This window comes from Centropristis striata, chromosome 4, assembly GCF_030273125.1.
Source record: "Centropristis striata isolate RG_2023a ecotype Rhode Island chromosome 4, C.striata_1.0, whole genome shotgun sequence".
Classification (NCBI taxonomy): Eukaryota; Metazoa; Chordata; class Actinopteri; order Perciformes; family Serranidae; genus Centropristis; species Centropristis striata.
This window is the reverse complement of record NC_081520.1, coordinates 42,348,759-42,370,234: the sequence shown is the minus strand read 5'-3', so window position 1 is coordinate 42,370,234 and position 21,476 is coordinate 42,348,759. Positions and strand designations below refer to the sequence as shown.

At 40.3% G+C, this 21,476-nt stretch overlaps 1 protein-coding gene across 3 annotated transcripts in view; it reads left to right on the top strand.

Moving 5' to 3' along the window:
• schip1 (schwannomin interacting protein 1) overlaps positions 1-21,476 on the top strand; it is a 240,636-nt gene that overhangs the window by 214,136 nt on the left and 5,024 nt on the right. For 2 of the 3 annotated variants that reach the window (XM_059330678.1, XM_059330677.1), the window contains 3 exons: positions 11,652-11,770; positions 14,560-14,677; positions 15,234-15,431. In XM_059330678.1, coding sequence (XP_059186661.1) covers positions 11,652-11,770; positions 14,560-14,677; positions 15,234-15,431 — 435 coding nt within the window. Of the gene's footprint in view, positions 1-3,770; positions 3,910-11,651; positions 11,771-14,559; positions 14,678-15,233; positions 15,432-21,476 lie in introns of those variants that run through there. The other variant, XM_059330676.1, reaches the window with a different exon arrangement.

Sequence of the window (21,476 nt, the reverse complement as noted above, 5' to 3'; positions counted from 1 at the left end):
AAAAAAAAATAAAACACAGTCATAAACAGATTAAAATAAAATAAAATGTGCAAGTGTCTTCCAATTGACTTTAATATTGCCATAACACAGTTCAGCCACTGGTTATGGGGATATAGAAAAATATATACAATGTACATATTAAATAAATACATAAAAATGACAACATACAACCGGTTTCATAATCTTGTATAAATATATACAATTTTACATATTTTTTCGCCAAAACCAAAGAGTGTTGGTATGGTCATTTTTGTCATTTTAGAATTGTCTCATTTTTTGAAACCCAAGCAAGAAAATTAATAATAAAATTAATTTATTAATAATTACACGGTGGCAAAACTCTTTTTTTTTCACTTTTTTGAAGAAATGGAATGACTTTAAATGACTTTGTAACAAAATAACATTATATATGTATGTATATAGATATATAGCCCATATAGTTTCCAGACACAATCCTCTGTTAATTGTGGCTTCATTTTCATTGTGATGTTTGGAAGAGATTGATTAATAAAGTTTTGAGAAGATATACACTTTATCTGTCAATAATGAATCACATTGTCAAAATCATTTAATGGAAAGAGGTAAAAAACATTTTATTACAACTTTATGAGCGACTGTAAATATGAGATAAATTTAGAATAATTGAAATGAATATCTATATATTTGATATTGGAAAACGCACCAACCATCTTCAGTTTGGAGAAAAAGAAAAAGGTGTATAATTTGATATATTTATTGGTTTCTGAAACTATTTGTACGTTATCATAGTTTTGATTTATTTATTACACCTTAGCTATGCAGCAAGCCTCTTTTTCATTTAAAACAACACTAGACTTTGTCTTCATAGAACACAATTAGCCAGAACTTCAGCCCCTCACACCGGCCTCTGCGTGAGTTAGCGGACTTCCCGGCGGGCCGCCCCGTGCTCCTTTTCGCAGCCCAATTTGTTTGGAACACAGAGCATCGCCATGGAGAAATTCTCACCACGTTGCTATGGCAGCAGCCCCGGTTCTCGTCCTCCTCTTTCCAAAATAAAACCAGATCAGAGTCTGTAGCACATTCCTCACTAAGTGTCAGAACACAACACACACCATACAGAAACCTATAAACAGACACGCAGTGATAGGAAGAGCACGAGTTTAGGTGCATTCAGATCAAACAAACGCACACACACACACACACACACACACACCCACACACACACACACACACACACACACACAGCGCCACTGGCCTTGGATCCCAGGCTTACAGGAGGTGCCAGGAACCTTCTCTCCCACAGTCACCCTCTGTTCACTTGGAACAATACGCCATTCTGTGTGTATGTCTCCCTCTCTCTCTCTCTCTCTCTCTCTCTCTCTCTCTCTCTCTCTCTCTCTCTCTCTCTCTCTCTCTCTCTCTCTCTCTCTCTCTCTCTCTCTCTCAGCTGACCCAACAGTCAAGCATCAGAGGAATTAACCTGTGTTTGTCTCAGATATGTAGCTGAAAGTCTTTGCCCTTGAACTGTGATTAGTTCCTGTGTGTCTGTAGCTCCCCGTTCATTGGTTCCTCCTCTCTCCTCCTCTCTCCTCCTCTCTCCTCCTCTCTCCTCCTCTCTCCTCCTCCTGTCCCGTTTGAATCCGCTCTGACTTCACCTTCACTATGAAGTCAGCCTCAGTAATGAGAATCAGCGGGCAGGATCTGCCCCACCCTTCAGCTGCAAACAGGCCGCCCTGCTCACAACTAACACCGTTTTTATTGGCCTGTCTATATGTGTGTGTGTGTGTGTGTGTGTGTGTGTGTGTGTGTCCGTATTGTCCCCAGCAGCAGCAGCAGCGGTCCAGCGTGGGTGGATTCAGGAGACAGCCAGACAATTCGCTGTACTCTACCCATAATCCTTAGGGATCAGCACTGAATCAGACCCACTTCCTATTTTTCCATTTAACCCCTCTGTGTGTGTGTGTGTGTGTGTGTGTGTGTGTGTGTGTGTGTGTGTGTGTGTGTGTGTGTGTGCTCAAATGCTCTTTGATGCTATCATGCAAATGCATTATTCCCCCAACTGTCTGATTTTTCTGCTATTGCTGTGTGCTCTCTCTCAGACTAACAGATGAATGTGACTCATGTTCATCATTATCACTTCTCCTCCTTCTCCTCTCATCTCTCCGTATACCCTGTTGTCCTCAGATGGCTATTTTATTCTTATCTCTTCCCGTCAGATCTCTGAGCATGTAGCATGATTCATCCTCTGACTGGGTCTGCAGGTGGAGGATTGATGCTTCAAAGAGAGAAAGACACCATGTAGAACTTTTAACAAGCTCCGCTCTGCTTCAGGTCGGGGTTAAAGTTCTGTGTATTTCTCCAAGGGTCTATTGTTTCACTTTAGTGCAGTTATAGTTTCAGTTACTTGACAGGTGTGGTGCATTTTTCATATCAACCCTGCAGCGTGTGTGTGTGTGCACTGACTAACTGTAGCCTTTAACTGAAGGATAAATCTGCAGAGATAGTTGTGAATGCCAATACAAAATAAAAATGCAGTCCTCCTGCTTTGGTGCATGTGAATTATGAGTTTATTGAACATAGTAATGGTTTTTCCATTTCTGTGTGTAACCAGTTGATGGTTTGTGTATTTGTGTGAAGTCATGCACCCCTGCAGTGTGATCCTGCAGCCATATGTGGACATAATTTTCTGTCTGGGCGGCTATGACAAATATATGAGTCACGGGTCGATAACGTCTCGGTAAGATGAGATCATTACACAGCGTGGAGAGCTCAGATTGAAAATGTAAGTCAGTGATACAAGGTACAAGCAATCTCTGTGTGTCTGAGTGAATGACTTTGTGTGCATATGTGTGTTTGTGTGCCAGACTAATGGTCCATTGTGCTCTGTCAGGGTTTATTTAGCTGGCCGGGGCTGTGAGGCTGCTGGCTTTGGAGTCCAGACTATTTTTACCTTGGCAGGCAGGAAGGGAGCACACTAGCTCCTCTGTTACATAAACACACACTTTCACATTTCATTTTGCCTCAAATATGTAGGCTAATCTACATATTTTAGTTAATCTCTCTTTCAAAACCATGCAGAGAATTGTAAGCCATTCCAGATAAGAGGGTTAGGAAGCTTTAAAGAAAAAACATGAGAAAGGAGTGCTGCTATAACAGAGAACAGAGAATAAATAAAGACGGAGAGACGGTGTCCAGGAGAGACACACCAGGAGTCATTAAACACACACACATGGCCATGCTTAGCACAAGTGCACTGCCATAAACACACACACACACACACACACACACACTGTGGCTATCTCCTGGCTGAGGTGTCTCTTTTCCAAACTGGTTGTGAGCAGCTGCTGTCCTCACATCAGGGCGTGAAAACGGAAAAAACCAGTGTGAGTTTCTCTCTCTGGCTCTCTCTGGCTGTGAGAGGCTGCCTGACCAGGCTGGAGGTGGGGAGGGTCTAAAGGGGCCTTACCTCTGACCAGGCTGGAGGTGGGGAGGGTCTAGAGGGGCCTTACCTCTGACCATTGTGCTTTCACAGTCCTGAGGGAGAGGCAGAGCAGAGTGAGTGGAGTAGTCAGAAAGTGCAGGGAAGTGAAAGAGAAACAGTGTCACAACATGTAAGAGAAAGACGAGGAGAAGCCGCCAGGAGAGGAGGACATTTTTTATTCTCCTGGTGTGTGTGTGTGTGTGTGTGTGTGTGTGTGTGTGTGTGTGTGTGAGCCCATGGCGGGGGGAGCTGGCTGGGAATGTGATGTGTACTGACTGGACTCAACCTCAGGAGTCGGTCTGGACTAACCTAGTGACTGGGGAGTAGAGAGGAGCAGACAGGAGGAGGCGAGGATGAGGGAGGCGCTGGATAATATGGATGGATGTGGCGGAGTGGATGATGTCATCAGGCAGGCGTCCAGCCTCTACCTCAGTGACGACTACAAAGAGGTAAAGGACCATGTTGAGGCTTTTTCCATGCTCAGTCCAGCATGCAGAGGGCTAATGGAAAAATCAGTGTGGTCACCAGGGGGAATACTTTAGATCATACATACGGGACTATATTTACTCTGATGGTTTGCTCTTCAGACTGTCTCCAAGTATGTGACCACACATATACACATACTTTTGTTTGACATTTAAGGAAACCCACATAATCTTTTCTTGCCGGAAGTTATATGTGAAGATCTAAACTACTTTCATGCATGTGAAACAACTAGATTATAACAACATCTGTCACCTCTGAAGCTCATTTATTTATATTGTGTTACTAATTTGTTCAATGCATACCAAAGGCAGATTTTGTCCCTTTGGACAGCGTCAGACTAGCTGTTTTCCTCTGTTTGCAGTGTTTATGCTAAGCTAAGCTAACTGCAAACTGAAAATCAGATAGGTGAGTGACAGATAACGATACTGTTATCTCCCTTCCTTCCCTTCCTCCAGTATCACACTAAAAAGCCGTCAGTTTCCTTTTTAAGTGTACCAAGTATATCTTTGGGTTCTTTGTGGTCCTCTAACCGATTTATTTATCTCTCTATATATGTGTGTTAGCAGTAATATTACATTTAATGACTGGTGCATTTTTTTAAACTCAGTTATTTATAAGAAATATAACAAAAAAATGTTAATACTGCTGCTCGTTATCCCCTCGTATAGAGCCATGCATGTTGATCTGTTGCCTCTGACATATACAGTCATGGAAAAAAAATATTAGACCACTTCTTTCTTCAATATCTTGTTCATTTTAATGCCTGGTACAACTAAAGGTACATTTGTTTGGACAAATAACGTAATAACAACAAAAATAGCTGATAAGAGTTTAATTTAAGAGCTGATATCTAGACATTTCCATGGTTTTCTTGACAATAACCAAAATCATTATCAGGAAAACCGTGGAAAATGGCTCTTAAATTAAACCCCTGTGAGCTGATTTTAGTTGTTATTGCCTGTGAGTTTTTGAAGTTGTTTATGTGGTGTATGTCATGTTTGGATGTATGTCATGTACACTGCAAACAAACTGACAATCTTGTAATGAATTAAATCAGAATCTGACTCTTGGCAGAAAGCAAACAGGCCTAATTCTCAATATTCCTTTGAAAGGGTTGTGTGTGTGTGTCACAGCCCAAAGACTGAGGCTGACGTAATGTTTGAAGTTTGGCTATTAAAGTGCTTAGATATTTGGGGCAAACCTATGACATAATCGTGTGAGTAACCAGGCTTTTATCCCTAAATGTGCTCCAGTCTTTGGGAGGAAAAAAAAACAGATTCCTCCACTGAATCTTTCCCCACAAATCCAGTGTGGCCTCGCAGAGAGAAAGCTCAAATGTCACTTGGAGATCCATTGTCCTGTCTCAACCCACTTCATGCTCCCATCTCTGCTCCCTCCCTTTGTCATTCTCTCCCCTTGTCTTTTTTATATCCCACCCTAACCCTCCCCCACTTCTTTTACACACACACACACACATGAACAGCCCTCCACCACTTGCTGAGTTGTTCTCCTCCAATCTGAGTGGCAGGAACAGCCTTGCACCGACCCGAGGCTGAACTGTATGAGGGGTCAGAGGTCAGCTGTCTTATCTGGGATGGAATGCTGCAGACAGACAGGTCTCAGATAGCACGGAGAGAGAAGACGGATGTAGATTTCAAGCATGTAGTTGAACATTTTCCCCGTGTCCAGGCTTAATGCTAAGCTACGCTCTCCTGCTGCTGTCTGTTGATACATTCAGCATACCAGCACACACTACTGGTCAAAAGCTTTAGAACACACCAACTTTTCCAGAATTTAATTGAAAATGATGCAGTTTAATGTCTCAGTGTACTCTGAAATGAATGCACATTTGCAACATTTAAAATTCTTTATTGAGCATGATAGTGTTTTGAAAGTTAAAAAAAGATTCAAAATCACATTTTATGTTGGACTAAAGGACTAAAAATAGACACAAAATGACTATAAAAAGACACAAAATGACCAAAAAAAGACACCAAAAGACACAAAATGACTAAAAAAAAAAGAAACAAAATGACCAAAAAAAAGGACACAAAATGACTTACAAAGACATGAAAAGAATTCAAAAATGGACAAAATAGCCCAAGACTCCATAGAGTTAAGTTGTTAACCCATTTCTTGTTCCCTGAAAAAGGCCTACTTGTATAATTCTGAAATGTACATTATTTTCCAGTTTTGGTTAAGCTTACCTTTTTTTATTTACCTCTGGCAGTTCACCACTTACCTTTGTACCCTTTCAAGCTGTTCATTTGACTTGAACTGCTTGAATTTCAATAAAAAACTGGAAAAATTGGGGTGTTCTAAAACTTTTGACCGGTAGTGTATATGAGAGTGGTAGAAGTGTTCTCATACGGATATGTGTGTTTCCTGAAATGACCAACTATACGTTTTGATAGAATATACTTTGGATAGAGACTCTATTTTTCAGATATTTGTAAAAGTCGATGCAGTTTTAGTCAAATCTAAGCCTGCAGGAACATTAGTGTGAAGTGAAACACACTGACTCCCAGAGAGAGAAGACACACTGACCTTGTATGTTTGTAGAGCTGTGAGCTCAGCAGCAGCTCACTGTCAGGCCTGGAAAACATATCAGAGTGAAGCTTTCCTAAATCTTCCAAACACGTGTTATGCTTTTGCTTCACTTGAATACCCCGCACTCCACCAGACCTGGTATTTGCGTGTGGGATGTGAGAACAGCGGGTTCTTGTGTCTAACCAGTGAGAGTTATCGCTGGTGTAAAGGCGACCATTGTGAGGGAGAGCACTTAGAGAGGACAGGAGGGAAAGAGAGAGAAGAAAGAAGTATTAATAAATGAAGAGGTGACACATTTTAAAAGACCTGCTCTTTTACAAGAGGACAGAAATCCGTCGGCACGCAGAGACACATTTATTCACATCTCACATCTAAACCACCACAACGATTTTTGGCCACAAGAGCCAGCAATTTAGAAGGAGGATCCTCTTTGTTAGCACAGATAATTAAATTCATCCTCTCCTCTAATAAAGATTTTCAGGGAAGATTGCTCAAAACAAGCACCCTGACGTCCATTTCCAGGGCCAAATGGCTCTCTGGGTCTGTGGATGAATGGTTGTAGTGCAGAGTGGAGGAGAAAATGTCTTTGTCAATGAGGGTTTTCAGAAGAGGAAATTACATGGTGAATTTCAAGAAAAACACAAATTAGCCCAATTGTGTTCCTCCCAATCTAATTTAGACGCTGACGGCTTTAGAGCTCAAGGACAGGAAATGAGGGAGGTGGTTAGAGCTGTCAATCATTCTCTCTCTCTCTCTCTCTCTCTCTCTCTCTCTCTCTCTCTCTCTCTCCCTCCCTCTCTCTCTCTCTGCATGCAAAATGTTAATGAAATGGATCCGTCAATTTTCCATGTCATCATCATGTGGGAACTTGATTTGCCCTCTCAGCAGTTTTTTTTTTTTCCAAGAAGCTCTAGTGGGAAAATTACTAGTGGGAGTAAAGCACAGAAAATGTGACAAAGAATGTGGTATTACTTTGATTTCATGCTTGTTTGAGTGAGTGATTCTGGACGGTGACGTACAAGTTTTACATTCACCGAAAAAACTCAAATTCACACCTGGAAGAGGAGCAATAAGCCGCCATTGAAACTGTGAAAATGGCATGATTTGATTGCTTCCTGTGTTGAAGAGACTCTGAGAATTCAATTGAAGGAAGTACATGTTGAGATTTACATGATAGGGCATAGCATTTAAAAAGAGAAGAAGATAAGGTGGAAGAGGAGCTACTGGAAGGAGGAAGGAGAGGCAGGAGTGTGTATTTACTACCCGTTTCACACCTCCACCCCTCAGTGGCTTATTCCACACCTTTATAAATGCTTTATGGGGCTCCATGATGACTATTTTACTACACACAGGCCTCCCAACACAAACATGCTGTATAACACATGAAGTCTAAACAAAGACAGGAAGTTGTCGGGCAGGTGTGGGATGCAGAGATGATGTAATGCATGCAAAGACCACTGATCACTTCTTACTTTATTATGCACTGTAAAAAATGTTTGTAGAAATGACAGTAAAACACTGTCAAATTACATCACAAATAAGGTGTAAATTGTGTATCACTGTAGTAGACAATTTTAATTACTGTAAATCAAAGAATAGCACAAAACTTTAACTTTTAATATCATAAACTGTAGAAAATACACAGTTTTGCTGTAAAAATATAACATTACCATGTGAAATTAATGGAGAAATACCATGATGTCACAATGACACAATGACCCTAAAAATAACGGGATTATTCATTCTAAATTACAGGTTTTGCTGATTTTTACATTTAAATTTACAGTAGAAAACCCACTCACTGTATTTTTGAGTTCTGGCAACCACAGCTGCCGGTATTTTACCATAAATTAAACAGATTATTTTTTACAGTGTGAGACTATATGGTGCTACAGTTGATTTCACCTGTGGTACTGCATACTGACTATACCTGCACTTTAATCCAGTTAAATCTGTAATGGTATTATTCAGAGATGAAACGTGATTTATCGCAAATCCATCAACAGAACATTCATTTGCAACTATTTTTATTTTAAGTTCAGTCATTTTTCATGCAACATTTGCTCCCCAAATGTAAGGATTCACATTTTTTCTGTTTTATATAATTGTTAGCCCTTGTGTGATTGATGAGTTAAAGTCTAATCAGTGAAAGAGGCATTACATGTCACTGTGACTTTCTCACATTATGTAAAGGAAAGGGATGAATAGTAAGATTCATAGTAAACGTTATGTTGAAGCATTTTTTATGACTGTTTGTTATCAGTAGCCTTGTGCAAAATAATGTCCTTGTGGTGTTTATATAATGTTTATATAAATCACAGAAAAACTGTCATGAATATTATCTAAAGATAGTTAGACATTAGTTTGTCCTTGAAGCTGATGAGCTTACTAGTGGCAGTGTATGAAATGTTTTTCATTTTAAATCATTGCAGCAGCATTATATATTTAAACTGTGATCATTTAAAATGCAAAATGCAAGAAAAAATAACTGAAGGTAGCTGAAAAAACATTTTGATTACTTTGATTGTGCTGTCGAACATAAACACCTATTCACATAGTAAAATAAGAAATGATGACCTGTCACTGAGAACATAACCCAGATCATCTCTGAGTTCACCATCTCTATGTGTCTCAGCTCTTCCACTGTGAGAATTGACTTTTTCTCTGAGGGAGTTTGGCGTGTTTGCATCAGCACACGCTGCTCTAGCAGAGTGTGTGTGTGGTCTTCTAGACTCACAAACCAGCTGTAAAGTTTGTGATGCTCAGCATTCTGATGCAAAACGTCCCCCGAGCCCTGAATGCATCACACGTTTTTGTGTTTTTTCCTCAGCCCGTCTCCTCACGAGGGGAGCTAACGGCTAGCAATGCTCAGTGGACCTGCTGCTCCTGGTTTCTGTCTGATCAGCTGATCTGCAGCTTGACTGACAGCGTGTCAGTGTGTTGTATGACTGATGCACCTGCACATACACCTGCACCACACAGGCTGCTGGGGCGCCTTTGAAGCCATGAATTGAAACTCTCAAGTGTGTTCATTTGACTCCCCAGGCTATCTTTCACACACACACACACACACACACACACACACACACAGAGGATTGGTGCCAGGTCCTCCTCTATGTGCCAGCGTGTGTGCTGGCAGTGCCAAGTGCGTCTTGCGGCTCTTGTGTGGAGTGGGATTATGTTAATTTGTCCTTGGTGGAGGCACTCTCACCAACGCCTGCACACAATTGTCAGGAGAGACAGACAGAGAGGGAGGGAGGGAGGGAGGGAAGGACGGAGCGAAGGAGTTGAGAAAACGAGTGGGAGAGAGGTGAAGCTGTGATAAGCAATTTAGAGAGGGAAGAACTGAAGGAAGAGCAGAGAGAGAGAAGGGTAAGAGAGGCCTGAGGCTGATGGAGAGACCCAGAGATGGAAGGAGATGAGAGGAATTGGGGATAATGATGAAAAGAGAGAAAGACAAACGACTGGTGAGGCTGAATCAGGAAGGTAAAGAAAGCAGAGAGATAGATGATGAAAGGAGGAAGATGTGTGGTGGAGTAAGTGGAGAGGTGATAATGGGAAAGAGACAGATCAGCTCCATTCTACTCTCTTTTTTTGTCATTTTACTTTCATTTATAGTGAAGGTAGAGAAACTGAGCAGAAATATAGCGAGAGGCAGAGACAGAGAGGAACTGAGGGATGTTGGGGTTACATGCTGCACATCTTTGTTATTAAGCCTTCACAAGCCCCTCATAAGATATTTACACCTTCAAGCCACCTTAAAACCAAAAATACATATTTTTCCTCTTACCTGTAGTGCTGTTCTATAATCTAGATTATTGTGATGAGAGCTGCATAGATATCTCAAATTTAATGGAACTAGATGGCTCTCTAGTTCCTCTAGCTCCTATCATCCATTAGTAAAACTCATCAGGAATGTGTCTTGCAGAAATCATGACCCGGTTTCTCAAGATAACCTACAGACCTATTTATTATGATTATGACTATTATGAACAGTTTCATGTAGGAAAGCTAATTCCATCTAGTTTCAGGATATTCTAGAGAAGGCAGACATCTCTACAGCCGATATCTTCAACACTCAGAACTATTTAGACTGATAAATATAACTACAGATAAGAGGAAAATTATGTATTTTTATTCAGGGGTGACTGTCCTTTTGATAATACAAAATTTCCCAAAAACCAAAGAAACATGAATGACTGAAAGTTTATCGTTCGAGGTAATGGAACCCACATTTAAAGGATATAGTAATATGTTGTCAATGCCTTCACACAACCAACTGATGACCTGAAACCGTTCCATTATTTTTGTCCTTCAGCTCTACTGATTCTGTCTGAAAGAAGGACTCTCGTTCCTATTTGATTAGTAACAGTCTGAGTCTCTCATTACATGTTTGCCCACCAGTTGGATGTGTTTACCTGCTATCAGCTCAGACGAGACCTCCTATGGGGCCTGGTGTGTGAGAGAAGTGCTGCCAAACATGAAGCCGGCTGAGTTAGGAATTCAGGATTGGGACGGAGCCAAGAGAGGGCAACAGAGAGTTGTGTAACGCTGGGACTGTTGCAGATTTAAGCATGTGTGAAACAGCTTTTACTGCTCTTCCTCTGGAGTTTACCATACAGAAAGTTAATCCTGTGTGAGTCCTGTGTGAGAGAGAAGACCTACTTTATGAGAGAGTGTTCACTGATTGTTCTCTGAGACAACAGCACCACCTGCTGGTGGTTTCTGGTTACGTCAGCGTGTAATGATCCCTGCTTCCATTTTTCACACGTTTTTTTCAGCATTTCAGCTGACTCCACACTTTGTATCAGAGCTTGTTAGGATGATGCTGAGACTCCTACTACAAATTAAGAGAAGGCTGCTGCTATTAATAAACCTGCAGCTGTGAGTGAGTCTGTCACAAAGTTCTCTGGGAAGCTTCTATGTGTGCTCACAGCTCATCATGATGGAGGGGGGGGGGTGTTTGGGTGATGCCAGAAACTATTTATAAGTACCTGGTTTAAGGTGCTATAAACACAAGCATCAGCTGCTAAAGAGTCTATGGGGATGAAACTAATCTCCACCACCCTGACCTCTGACCTCGCTGTCAATCTGCAACATAAGTCATCAAAAAGATTATAAAAACTAACCCTTTCTTGTAAATCTCTTGTTGCAGGCCCAAAAGAATGAGAGGGAGTCTATCAGGCAGAAGTTGGCCCTGGGCAGTTTCTTTGACGATGGGCCCGGCATCTACACCAGCTGCAGCAAGAGCGGCAAACCCAGCCTGTCCTCACGGTACGACCTCTGACCTCTGACCTTTACCTTTACCTTCTTTCTTAAACAATACACATGTGGCTGGTGGTTTTCTTCGTATTTTCTGTGGTCTTATTATTCTCTGAAAAGGGACAAACAGAAATGGCAGACAATGCTCTCATATCACAAGAGGCTGTGGTATACCAGAGCTTTTTAAGGGTATATGAAAATGTATATTTACTGTCAGTGAATATAAAAAAGAAAGGTCGAAGAGAGAGAGGGAGATAATGACAGGAAGCAGAGAGGATATGTGCAGTGTGAATGAGCCAGACACACTCAGTGTTCTTCACTCTCAGTTCCCAAAACACAGACAGATGCTGCTACCACCTCCTACTCTATCTTACTGGAACTAGATGTTCTCTAAAGATCACTTGCTCTTTGTATTCCTGTGAACCAGCGATAGATTAATGACTGATTGTGATGCTCAATGCCTCATTGATGATGACAGGGAAACGCTAAGATGACAGTAATGTAAAAATATAATGTGTTTCTTATCTGGAGTCATCAATAAACTGTATTAGAGCCTGACTGAGAATGGATTTATGAAGCTGAGACCACTATCGATATTTAAAATTAAACCCTGACCAATATTGGATTTTTCAGACTGATCATGGTAAAAACATTTAGAGGGAAGAAATGAATCAATTACCAATATGGCAGCTGATTTATATTTAACTTTGCACCGATTTTGCACTATTGACTAATGACTATGCAAAGGTACTCTGAGGACTGCTTTTCTTTAATGAAAAACTGTATTAGAGAGTATTTTAAGATAATATCTATTTAATATTTGAAATTGGATTAGTGTACATTACCTAGACAATGTTGCTGACCATTTACTAAAATGAATAAATACAATGAATAGGCAAATAAACATCAATACTATCTGTTCAGGATCAGTCAGTTACTGACTATTTAAATAAGAAATAGATCAAATTAAAATAAATAGCTGTATTACACCATTTATAGTATGTTCCTTCGAGGTTTTCATATTGATGTATATCATAAAACATATATGCCGTTACAGATGACTGTAATGGGCCAATACCAGCTGATACAATACTGTATATATTATTTAAAAAATACCCACATCTACATGTGTGTATAATTATATCCCTTCAGTTTAAAAAAAAAATGACCCCAATACAATATGCACTAAGTGAGACCATGTATAGTTAAATAATAACATAATAATAATAATAATAACTTCAGGGCTCTCTCATTACAAAATATGTGTAAATGGCGTCAAATGTATCTTTGGGATTTCTGTACTGCTGTTTCTTTCTTTTTCTTATTATCTTACCTAGTTACCTATAATAATATTAATATATATCCAGATATATCAGTCAGGCTGTACACTGTAGATTGCATGACATTATATCAGCAGCTAATCATCAGGAAAGTTAGCAGACACTCTCACAATCTATTTAATCGGAGTTACAGGGAGGTTTTTGATCCTGCTTCCCTGAAAAAAAACCATCGACCACTCAGGTCCTATTTTAATCGAGACTGATTGAATCTATGCCGTGTAATCAATCAGCTCTATTTGTAATTACTGCATTGAATAAGCAGGTTATTGATCCACAGTGGGCTGGACCTGCACCTAGTGATATTCTGCTGGTCCCAGGCAGATTGGATCAGACCTACGGAGGTTCCTGGATCGATCCGTATCGAAGACAAGAGGGGAGATGATTAAAAACACAAGCTTTCCCTGGTTCTGTCCTCAGCGGGACCTTGCTCTGCTCATGGAGCCAGCTGCCCTCTCTTAGCATTTTATTTACATTTTTTTTGCACTTTTTCCTCTGTTAGTGCACACAGCTCAGTTATTGATGAGAAGCTCTGTATTGAACGTCGATGTCTGTTTTGGCCGAGTTCATTACTGCAGAAAGAGCCAACATGAACCAACTGGACTCTCATCTGCATTTAATATTAACACTGTTGTGACTTGATTTCGATCAAACAAAACCTAAGCCACATGAGGGGCTGGTAGCGGGAACGTGATTGACGCGTGGTCATGCGGCGGCTCCTTGTCGTCATTCAAACATCTGCCATTTTGTGCTTAAGACGTATTTATTTACATGTATCACTACAGCTTTGCTTTACACACATTTACATCAGTAACTGGCATAAAACAAACAAAAGGGCTTAAAGGTTAGCCGCTAGTTAAACGACGGTCAAAAACTGTGTGTTTCTCCCGGTTAGCAACACACCTGAGGAGTCATTACCTCTTCTTCTACTTATGCATTCACACATGCTGTTGTTCACTACACCAGCTATTCTCAACCTTGGGGTCGGGACCCCAATTGGGGTCGCGAGATGATTTCTGGGGGTCACCAAATCATTTTGGCAGTCAGCTCTGTCTCCTCTGTGTTAAAGTGTTCATGTGTTAATGTGTTTTAGTCTTTTTGGTCATTTCATGTCTTTTTTTGGTCATTTTGTGAGTTTTTTTTGTCATTTTGTTACTTTTTTGGTCATTTTGTGTCTTTTTTTTTGGTCATTTTGTGTCTTTTTTGATCATTTTGTGGTCAATTTGTGTCTTTTTTGGTCATTTTGTTTCTTTTTTGGGAAATCTGAACTGTGTGAGATTGTGTTCAGTGAGTGGGGGTCGCGGACAACATGCATGTTAAATTGGGGGTCACGACTCAAAAAGGTTGAGAACTACTGCACTACGCCACCTACTGGGACAATCGGGAAATGACCCCAATACATATAAATGGCTCTAACAAACACGTCGGCCCTGTTTGAGTCTATCTGTCTTTGTGTCCCTGCAGGCTGCAGAGTGGGATGAACCTCCAGATCTGTTTTGTCAACGACAGCGGCAGCGACAAGGACAGCGATGCAGACGACAGCAAGACAGAGACCAGCCTGGACACGCCTCTGTCCCCCATGGTACGCTATGATGCAGACTCCTTATAGTATTTCACTCTGAAACTTGTATTATGATGCACAGGGCTGATGGTGTGAAAGTGTCAAAGATCCGATTGTGTCAAAGCGAGACTGAGAAAGAATCAGAATAAAAGCAGTGAAAGGCGGGTGATGTTCATTATGAATCAGAGCTAGCTGGCGGTTTAGCTGCTCTATGAATGTCTCTGCTCACGTTTTCTGGCCTGTTAACCAATTCACAGGCAGCAAATGAGGGTGAATTGGAATTCGCTGGCCACGGCCACGGATGACTGGCCACATTAACCTCCCGTCAGCCTGAGACACGTTTAACAGAAAGAGAGGAGAAGAAGAGAATTATCATCTCTTTACATGTTCATCTCCTCACATCACTTCATGTACAATGACGCTGCTGTTAATGTGTGAAATCACACACCAGATGTCAAGAATACATAAAAATTAATGCTCTCATCTGTTCTTTCTTATCTTTCCTTTTATCCCTCGTTTCTTATTCTGTTCTCTGTCTCCTCCCACCTTTCCTCCGTCCACCTCGTCCTCCCTGCAGTCCAAGCAGAGCTCGTCCTACTCGGACAGGGACACCACGGAGGACGACTCTGAGTCTCTGGAGGACATGGACTTCGTGAGTCGACAGAAGAAGCTGCAGGCGGAGGCCAAGCTGGCCCTGGCCATGGCCAAACCCATGGCCAAGATGCAGGTGGAGGTGGAGAAACAGAACCGCAAGAAGTCCCCCGTGGCCGACCTGGTCAGTCCCACAGTTATATTATTCTGATGCTGCCTTTAACGTGATGTTTACACCAATCCTAACCCCAATCTGCCTTTATTATTATACACAAATTCATATAAATGTAGCAGCCTGGGCCAAGAGCTTTATACAGATAAGCTCCAAAGAATGATAGAGCCATATTTGCTGTTTCAAGCTTTTGGTTTTAATTATAATCAGGTTTTTTTTTCGTATCAGGACGACTTGTTTGTAAAAGGTGTTTCTTGTCGTGATGAACTCAGAGATTTTATCTTTTGGTTCAGCACCAAACCACAGATGAACAAAGTTAAAGACTGGATGGTGAGGAAGTGGAACATTAAGCAGCTAAAGAGCAGAATATTTGTTGTTGAAGAAGAGTGTGCATATTAATTAATTAATATTAGACTGTTGTTCCAAACCTGCTGGATGTGTAAAACCATCATCATTATACAGTATATCTGCTGATGGAAAAAACTTCTTCACGCTGATCAAATATTTCAGTGTTTTGTATATCAACGTTACATCATTTTCTTTATCATGGAGTGTGACATCATCAGCCTAGTTGATGCAACTGAGAAATAAGTTGCATGCTCCAACCTGCTCCTGGTTATGGGTTTGAAGGTCCAACATTGTAAAATATTAGATTTCCATGTATTCTTTGATTATAAGGCAGGTCTAGGTGCTATATCAATTACACTTTTAATATTATGGACATTTCTAAATCACCTCATGCATCATTTCCAGCATTATATGCTCTGTAAAAATAGTTTCATATCTGTGCTTGTAAGAGATACTATTATGGTTATGATAGTATCAATAATATCAGCTGACCAATATGTCAGTCTTGCTCTAACATAACACAAATGCTCAATCCAATTGATTAAACTCTGATACACTGAGGCTAATTATTTAAGAAGAAAGGTATTAAATTAGCCTCTGAGAAAAAAGTATGAAGTCAGTTTTTCACCTTAAAAATGAGTAAGATAGCAACAAGAACGGTTTTACTTTTTGTCATTCGTTTCTCGAATTTTAGAGCAAAATGTCAAAAGACATATTCTTGTCAATGTGTCACGTGACATTCAAGTTTCCCGTCACATCTCTCATGTGGTCATGAGTCAAAGTCTGAGAGAGAAGACGGGCGGGTTGTGTTGCAGTAACATGTCTGATTACAGAAAGTTTGTATAAAATAGTTTTTACCTCTTTCCATGAAATGATTGAGACATTGTGATTTATTCTTGACAGATAAAGTGTTCATCTTCCAAAACTTTATTAATCAATATCTGCTTAACAAATCACAATGAAACTGAAACCACAGTTTACAGGATTGTGTCTGTTTATAAGCGTTTATAAGGGGTCTGAGCAGGTCAAACACATGTTAGGATGATGTCACAGGAAGCGTCTCCTCCGCTGCCCCCAGTTAGAGGAAGGAAGGTGATGACGACCCTGCTCATCATTATTTCATCTGTTTATATCTGCCTCACTGCCTCTCAGCACACCAACACACTCACACACCCGCTCTGTCACACTCACACACTATGTTTCCACCCGGACTCGCAGGCAGAACCGCTTTACTTATTCAGAGAAGAGAGGGCAGCTTGGCCGGGTCCATCTATAATTCATACGCCGGAAAGCATTGACTTCAGTGTTTAGGGACACAGCAGCGCTCAGCAGTCAGAAGACATCACTGTCACATCCGCCCCGAACACACGCTGAATATTAAGATGCATTAGGCTGCAGCCTGTCATGTCCCAACACCACACATCTATTAAACTCTAGGAACTACATGTGTGAATAATCCCCCTGAACTGTGATTCCTGACCAGGAGGAAGGAGGAGCTCCACCACTCAGGTGGAAAAAATGCCCATCCAGATAGGAATGCAAATAGTTGTATGTTGGTCTTCCTTAAAGCCACATGCTGCCAAACAAATGCATAAAATAGTTTGATAAAAAAATAATGGATGAATGGTTTAAATAATCAGTTACGACGAGAGAAGATCAGATTCAGATTCAGATTCAGATTTGACTTTATTGATCCCACAACGGGGAAATTTCCGTGACAGCCGACCACAAAATTGCACACAAAATTATTTCCCCTTTAGATAAAGATAAAAAATAAACAATCTAAGAGAAAAAGACATTTAACAAGATACAATATACTATATACAACTTGCAAATTAGGTGAAGAATGTGCAAATTATATGCAAAATGTGCAGAAAAGAAAGAAAGAAAACTACAACAGGTTCAGGTTGTGCTGGTGTTGTCCAGTCTGATGGCAGCTGGGATCAATGAATCCTTCTTCCACCCTGTAACAGTCAGTCTCTGCTCAGAGACCCCACAGTGTCCTGCAGGAGGTGAGAGGATTCTCCATGATGGATGCTAACATCCTCCTCTATGGAGTCCAGGACAGTTCAGGACTCTTCTAATCAGTTTGTTCAGTCTGTCCCTGCAGCCCCTCTCCAGCAGACCACCGTGTTAAAATAGCAGAAGCTACCTCAGAGTCATAAAAGGTCTTGAGAAGAACCCTGCAGACACTGAAGGAGCTCCGTCTCCTCAGCAGGAGGCGACTCTGGTCCTTCTTGTCCAGGGCGTGGCTGTTATCAGTCAGTCTGTTATTGAGGTCAACACCCAGGAATCTGTAGTTCTCCACTACTGGATGTTCAGCGGAGTGAAATGTGTCTTTTTCCTCATGAAGTCGATCAGCATCTCCTTCGTCTTGCTGGTGTTCAGCTGGTTGTTCTCCACCAGCTGACCAAGTCATTGATGTCCTGTATTCAGATGGTTCCCCTCCGAGAAAAACTTCCAACAATGGCTGTGTCGTCGGAGAACTTCTGGATGTGGCAGATTGTGGAGTTGTGTGTGAAGTCTGAGGTATAAAAGGTGAAAAGGAAGGGAGAGAGCACCGTACCTGATATACATTTCAAATAATTTACTAAAATTAATGAATAAACAGGTGAAATATTCAGCTAAAAGAAATGTATAATGGGCTGGAAAAGTAAGCTACAATTAAGGATTAACAGTTTAAAATAAATAGTTGGAAGAAGTGTACAAGGAGTTGAAATAATAAGCTAAGCTAATAGGCCAAAAGCAATTGATAAATACTTAAATTATAAGCTAGAATAAATAGATAAATAGTTGAATAATAAGCTAAAAGAAATGAGTAAAAAAAATAAGTATAATAATAATGTGCTAAAAGTAATAGATATTTAAATACTAAGCTTAAGGTAATGGATAAATAGTTGAATAATAAGCTGAAATGAATGGGTTAAAAAAAAAAAATAATTAGCTAAAAGTAATAAGTAAATAGTTGAAATAATAATCTAAAAGTAATGGGTACATAGTAGATATAATTTGCTAAAAAAAGGATAAATGTTTGGAAGGTCCAGCTTCTAAAGACAGTTGAATTGTTTGACTTAATATAGTATTTTTTAACAACCGCACTGAAATTCAGTTAAAATTAGCACATCTGGAACATGAGCAGAGCTCATCTGATGAAGAGATGTTTGTGTGTGACATCAGATAAGAAAGCACCAAGAACAAACACACCGCTGACACTTGGTTTATTTTAGTTCCAAATAAACTGGACTGTCGTCAAAGAATGGGAATGCGGCCAGCCCTGTAAACCTGCTCCAACTGTGTAACTGTGTGGTGTGGGTGTGGATTTTCCAAAATCTGTACGTACAGAATCTATGAGAGAATGAAAGAAAGAAAGAAAAAGGTCATCAAGAGAAATAGGGGGAGAAATTTAGATTCCATTGAAAACCCTCAATTTTCACCTTTATACAGAGAGAAGAGTAGTTCCTGTATCTCTTATTGAGTCAGAAATTAACTTCTCATCAACGAAACTGACAAACGGTCAACAGACTGACCTGTTGACTCAGTGCCAGCACTCATCACCAGCCTCGCCCACTCTTCCTCCTCTGTGACATCACATCTCTCTCTGTCACTCGTCACTCGCTGCCGTGTGTGCACGTCCAGTCTGCCGAAACTGAAAGTGACACATGGAGGCCTCAAGTACGGTTGCATCACAGCCAATGTGAAAGTGAAAGAGGGTGAGAAACTAGTGAGAAGAGCCAGACAGACGCCTGCGCACACACACAGAGAGAGAGAGAGAGAGAGAGAGAGAGAGAGAGAGAGAGAGAGAGAGATTTTTTCTCACCTACTGTTTGTCAAGGCTGGTTATGAAGTGGGAGGGAGAGAGAGAATGTGTGTTGGAGGGAGAGAGAAAGAATGTAGAGGGTTGATGGGAGTGTTGACAGAGAGAGAGTCTGATAAACCAAAAGAGAATTATCTGCAGGTTTGAAGAAAGCACTTTTTTTTTCTTTGTGATTTATTGCATGTTGAGGTTGGGAACATGATGCTGGTCTTAATGAGACTCATTGACACAAAGCCAGCAGAAGCATTGAAAAAATATAGTTAAAAGTTTGAGTCATATTTGCTCCGATACAAGTAGATACAAAATATTTGCATAAACACAACTCTGAAACTTCCAGGATGCTACGTCAGCCTTTCGTTTTCACACCTGAGGAGATAATGTGTAATTTCTTTACTCTTTATTGTCACTCCACCTTTCTCTCATAACATAATCATGACTGTTGAGTTCATAAGTTTAAAGACTTGGGACTTTTAAATGTTCCAGTGAAAAGAGAAATTATGTTAATATAAAAAGAAATACGTAGTGAAATGAAACAGGTTGCTCCAGTTTGTAGTGTACATGTTGGAAAATGAAAACACCACAGTGATTCCACATTTCCCAGTTCATCTGCTGTTTATTAGTATAAAACACAGTCAACCTGTTTGGGACCGACTGTAGTTTCTACTTGAAATCCCCTGACTTTACAGTCTGGTGGACACTTTAAATAAGTAGTGATATTCCCTTTTGTTTCTTCTGTGGCTTGAATCCAACAGACTGGAAAGCAGTTGTTCCTCACAGACAAAGCAACAAATCTAAAAGCAACTAATCACTAAAGTCTAACCAGCTGACTCTTTTAGTTGCTGGTCTGATTAAATCTGACAGCTTTTATCCTGCTGGTAATTACCTCTGTTATGAAGGTTGGAATTATCTGGAAATATTAGTTCCCAATCATATTTCATGGCTTACCTGATCTGTCATGCAAAGACTTGAAACAGCTCTTGACGTGTTGTTTGAACGCTCTGAGCATTGAATGATAATAAACCGCTGGCCTTCTGTTTCTGTAAATAGATTCATTGTTTTGTATAAAATGTTAGAAAGAAAATCGGACAACCCACTTGGATGATTAGCAGTTTTACTTGATAAATGATTTAAAGGATTGTTTAATTTTCAAAACTCTTTTTTTATTATTTTTCTCACCTACTGTTTGTCAAGGCTGTTATGAAGTGGGAGGGAGAGAGAAAGAATGTAGAGGGTTGATGGGAGTGTTGACAGAGAGAGAGTCTGATAAACCAAAAGAGAATTATCTGCAGGTTTGTGCCTGAGAAAGAACATGTGATGTTTTGTGATTTATTGCATGTTGAGGTTGGGAACATGATGCTGGTCTTAATGAGACTCATTGACACAAAGCCAGCAGAAGCACTGAAAAAATATAGTTAAAAGTTTGAGTCATATTTGCTCCGATACAAGTAGATACAAAATATTTGCATAAACACAACTCTGAAACTTCCAGGATGCTACGTCAGCCTTTCGTTTTCACACCTGGGCAGATAATGTGTGATTTCTTTATTGTCGCTCCACCTTTCTCTCTCATAACATAATCATGACTGTTGAGTTCATAAGTTTAAAGACTTGGGACTTTTAAATGTTCCAGTGAAAAGATAAATTATGTTAATATAAAAAGAAATACGTAGTGAAATGAAACAGGTTGCTCCAGTTTGTAGTGTTCATGTTGGAAAATGAAAACACCACAGTGATTCCACATTTCCCAGTTCATCTGCTGTTTATTAGTATAAAACACAGTCAACCTGTTTGGGACCGACTGTAGTTTCTACTTGAAATCCCCTGACTTTACAGTCTGGTGGACACTTTAAATAAGTAGTGATATTCCCTTTTGTTTCTTCTGTGGCTTGAATCCA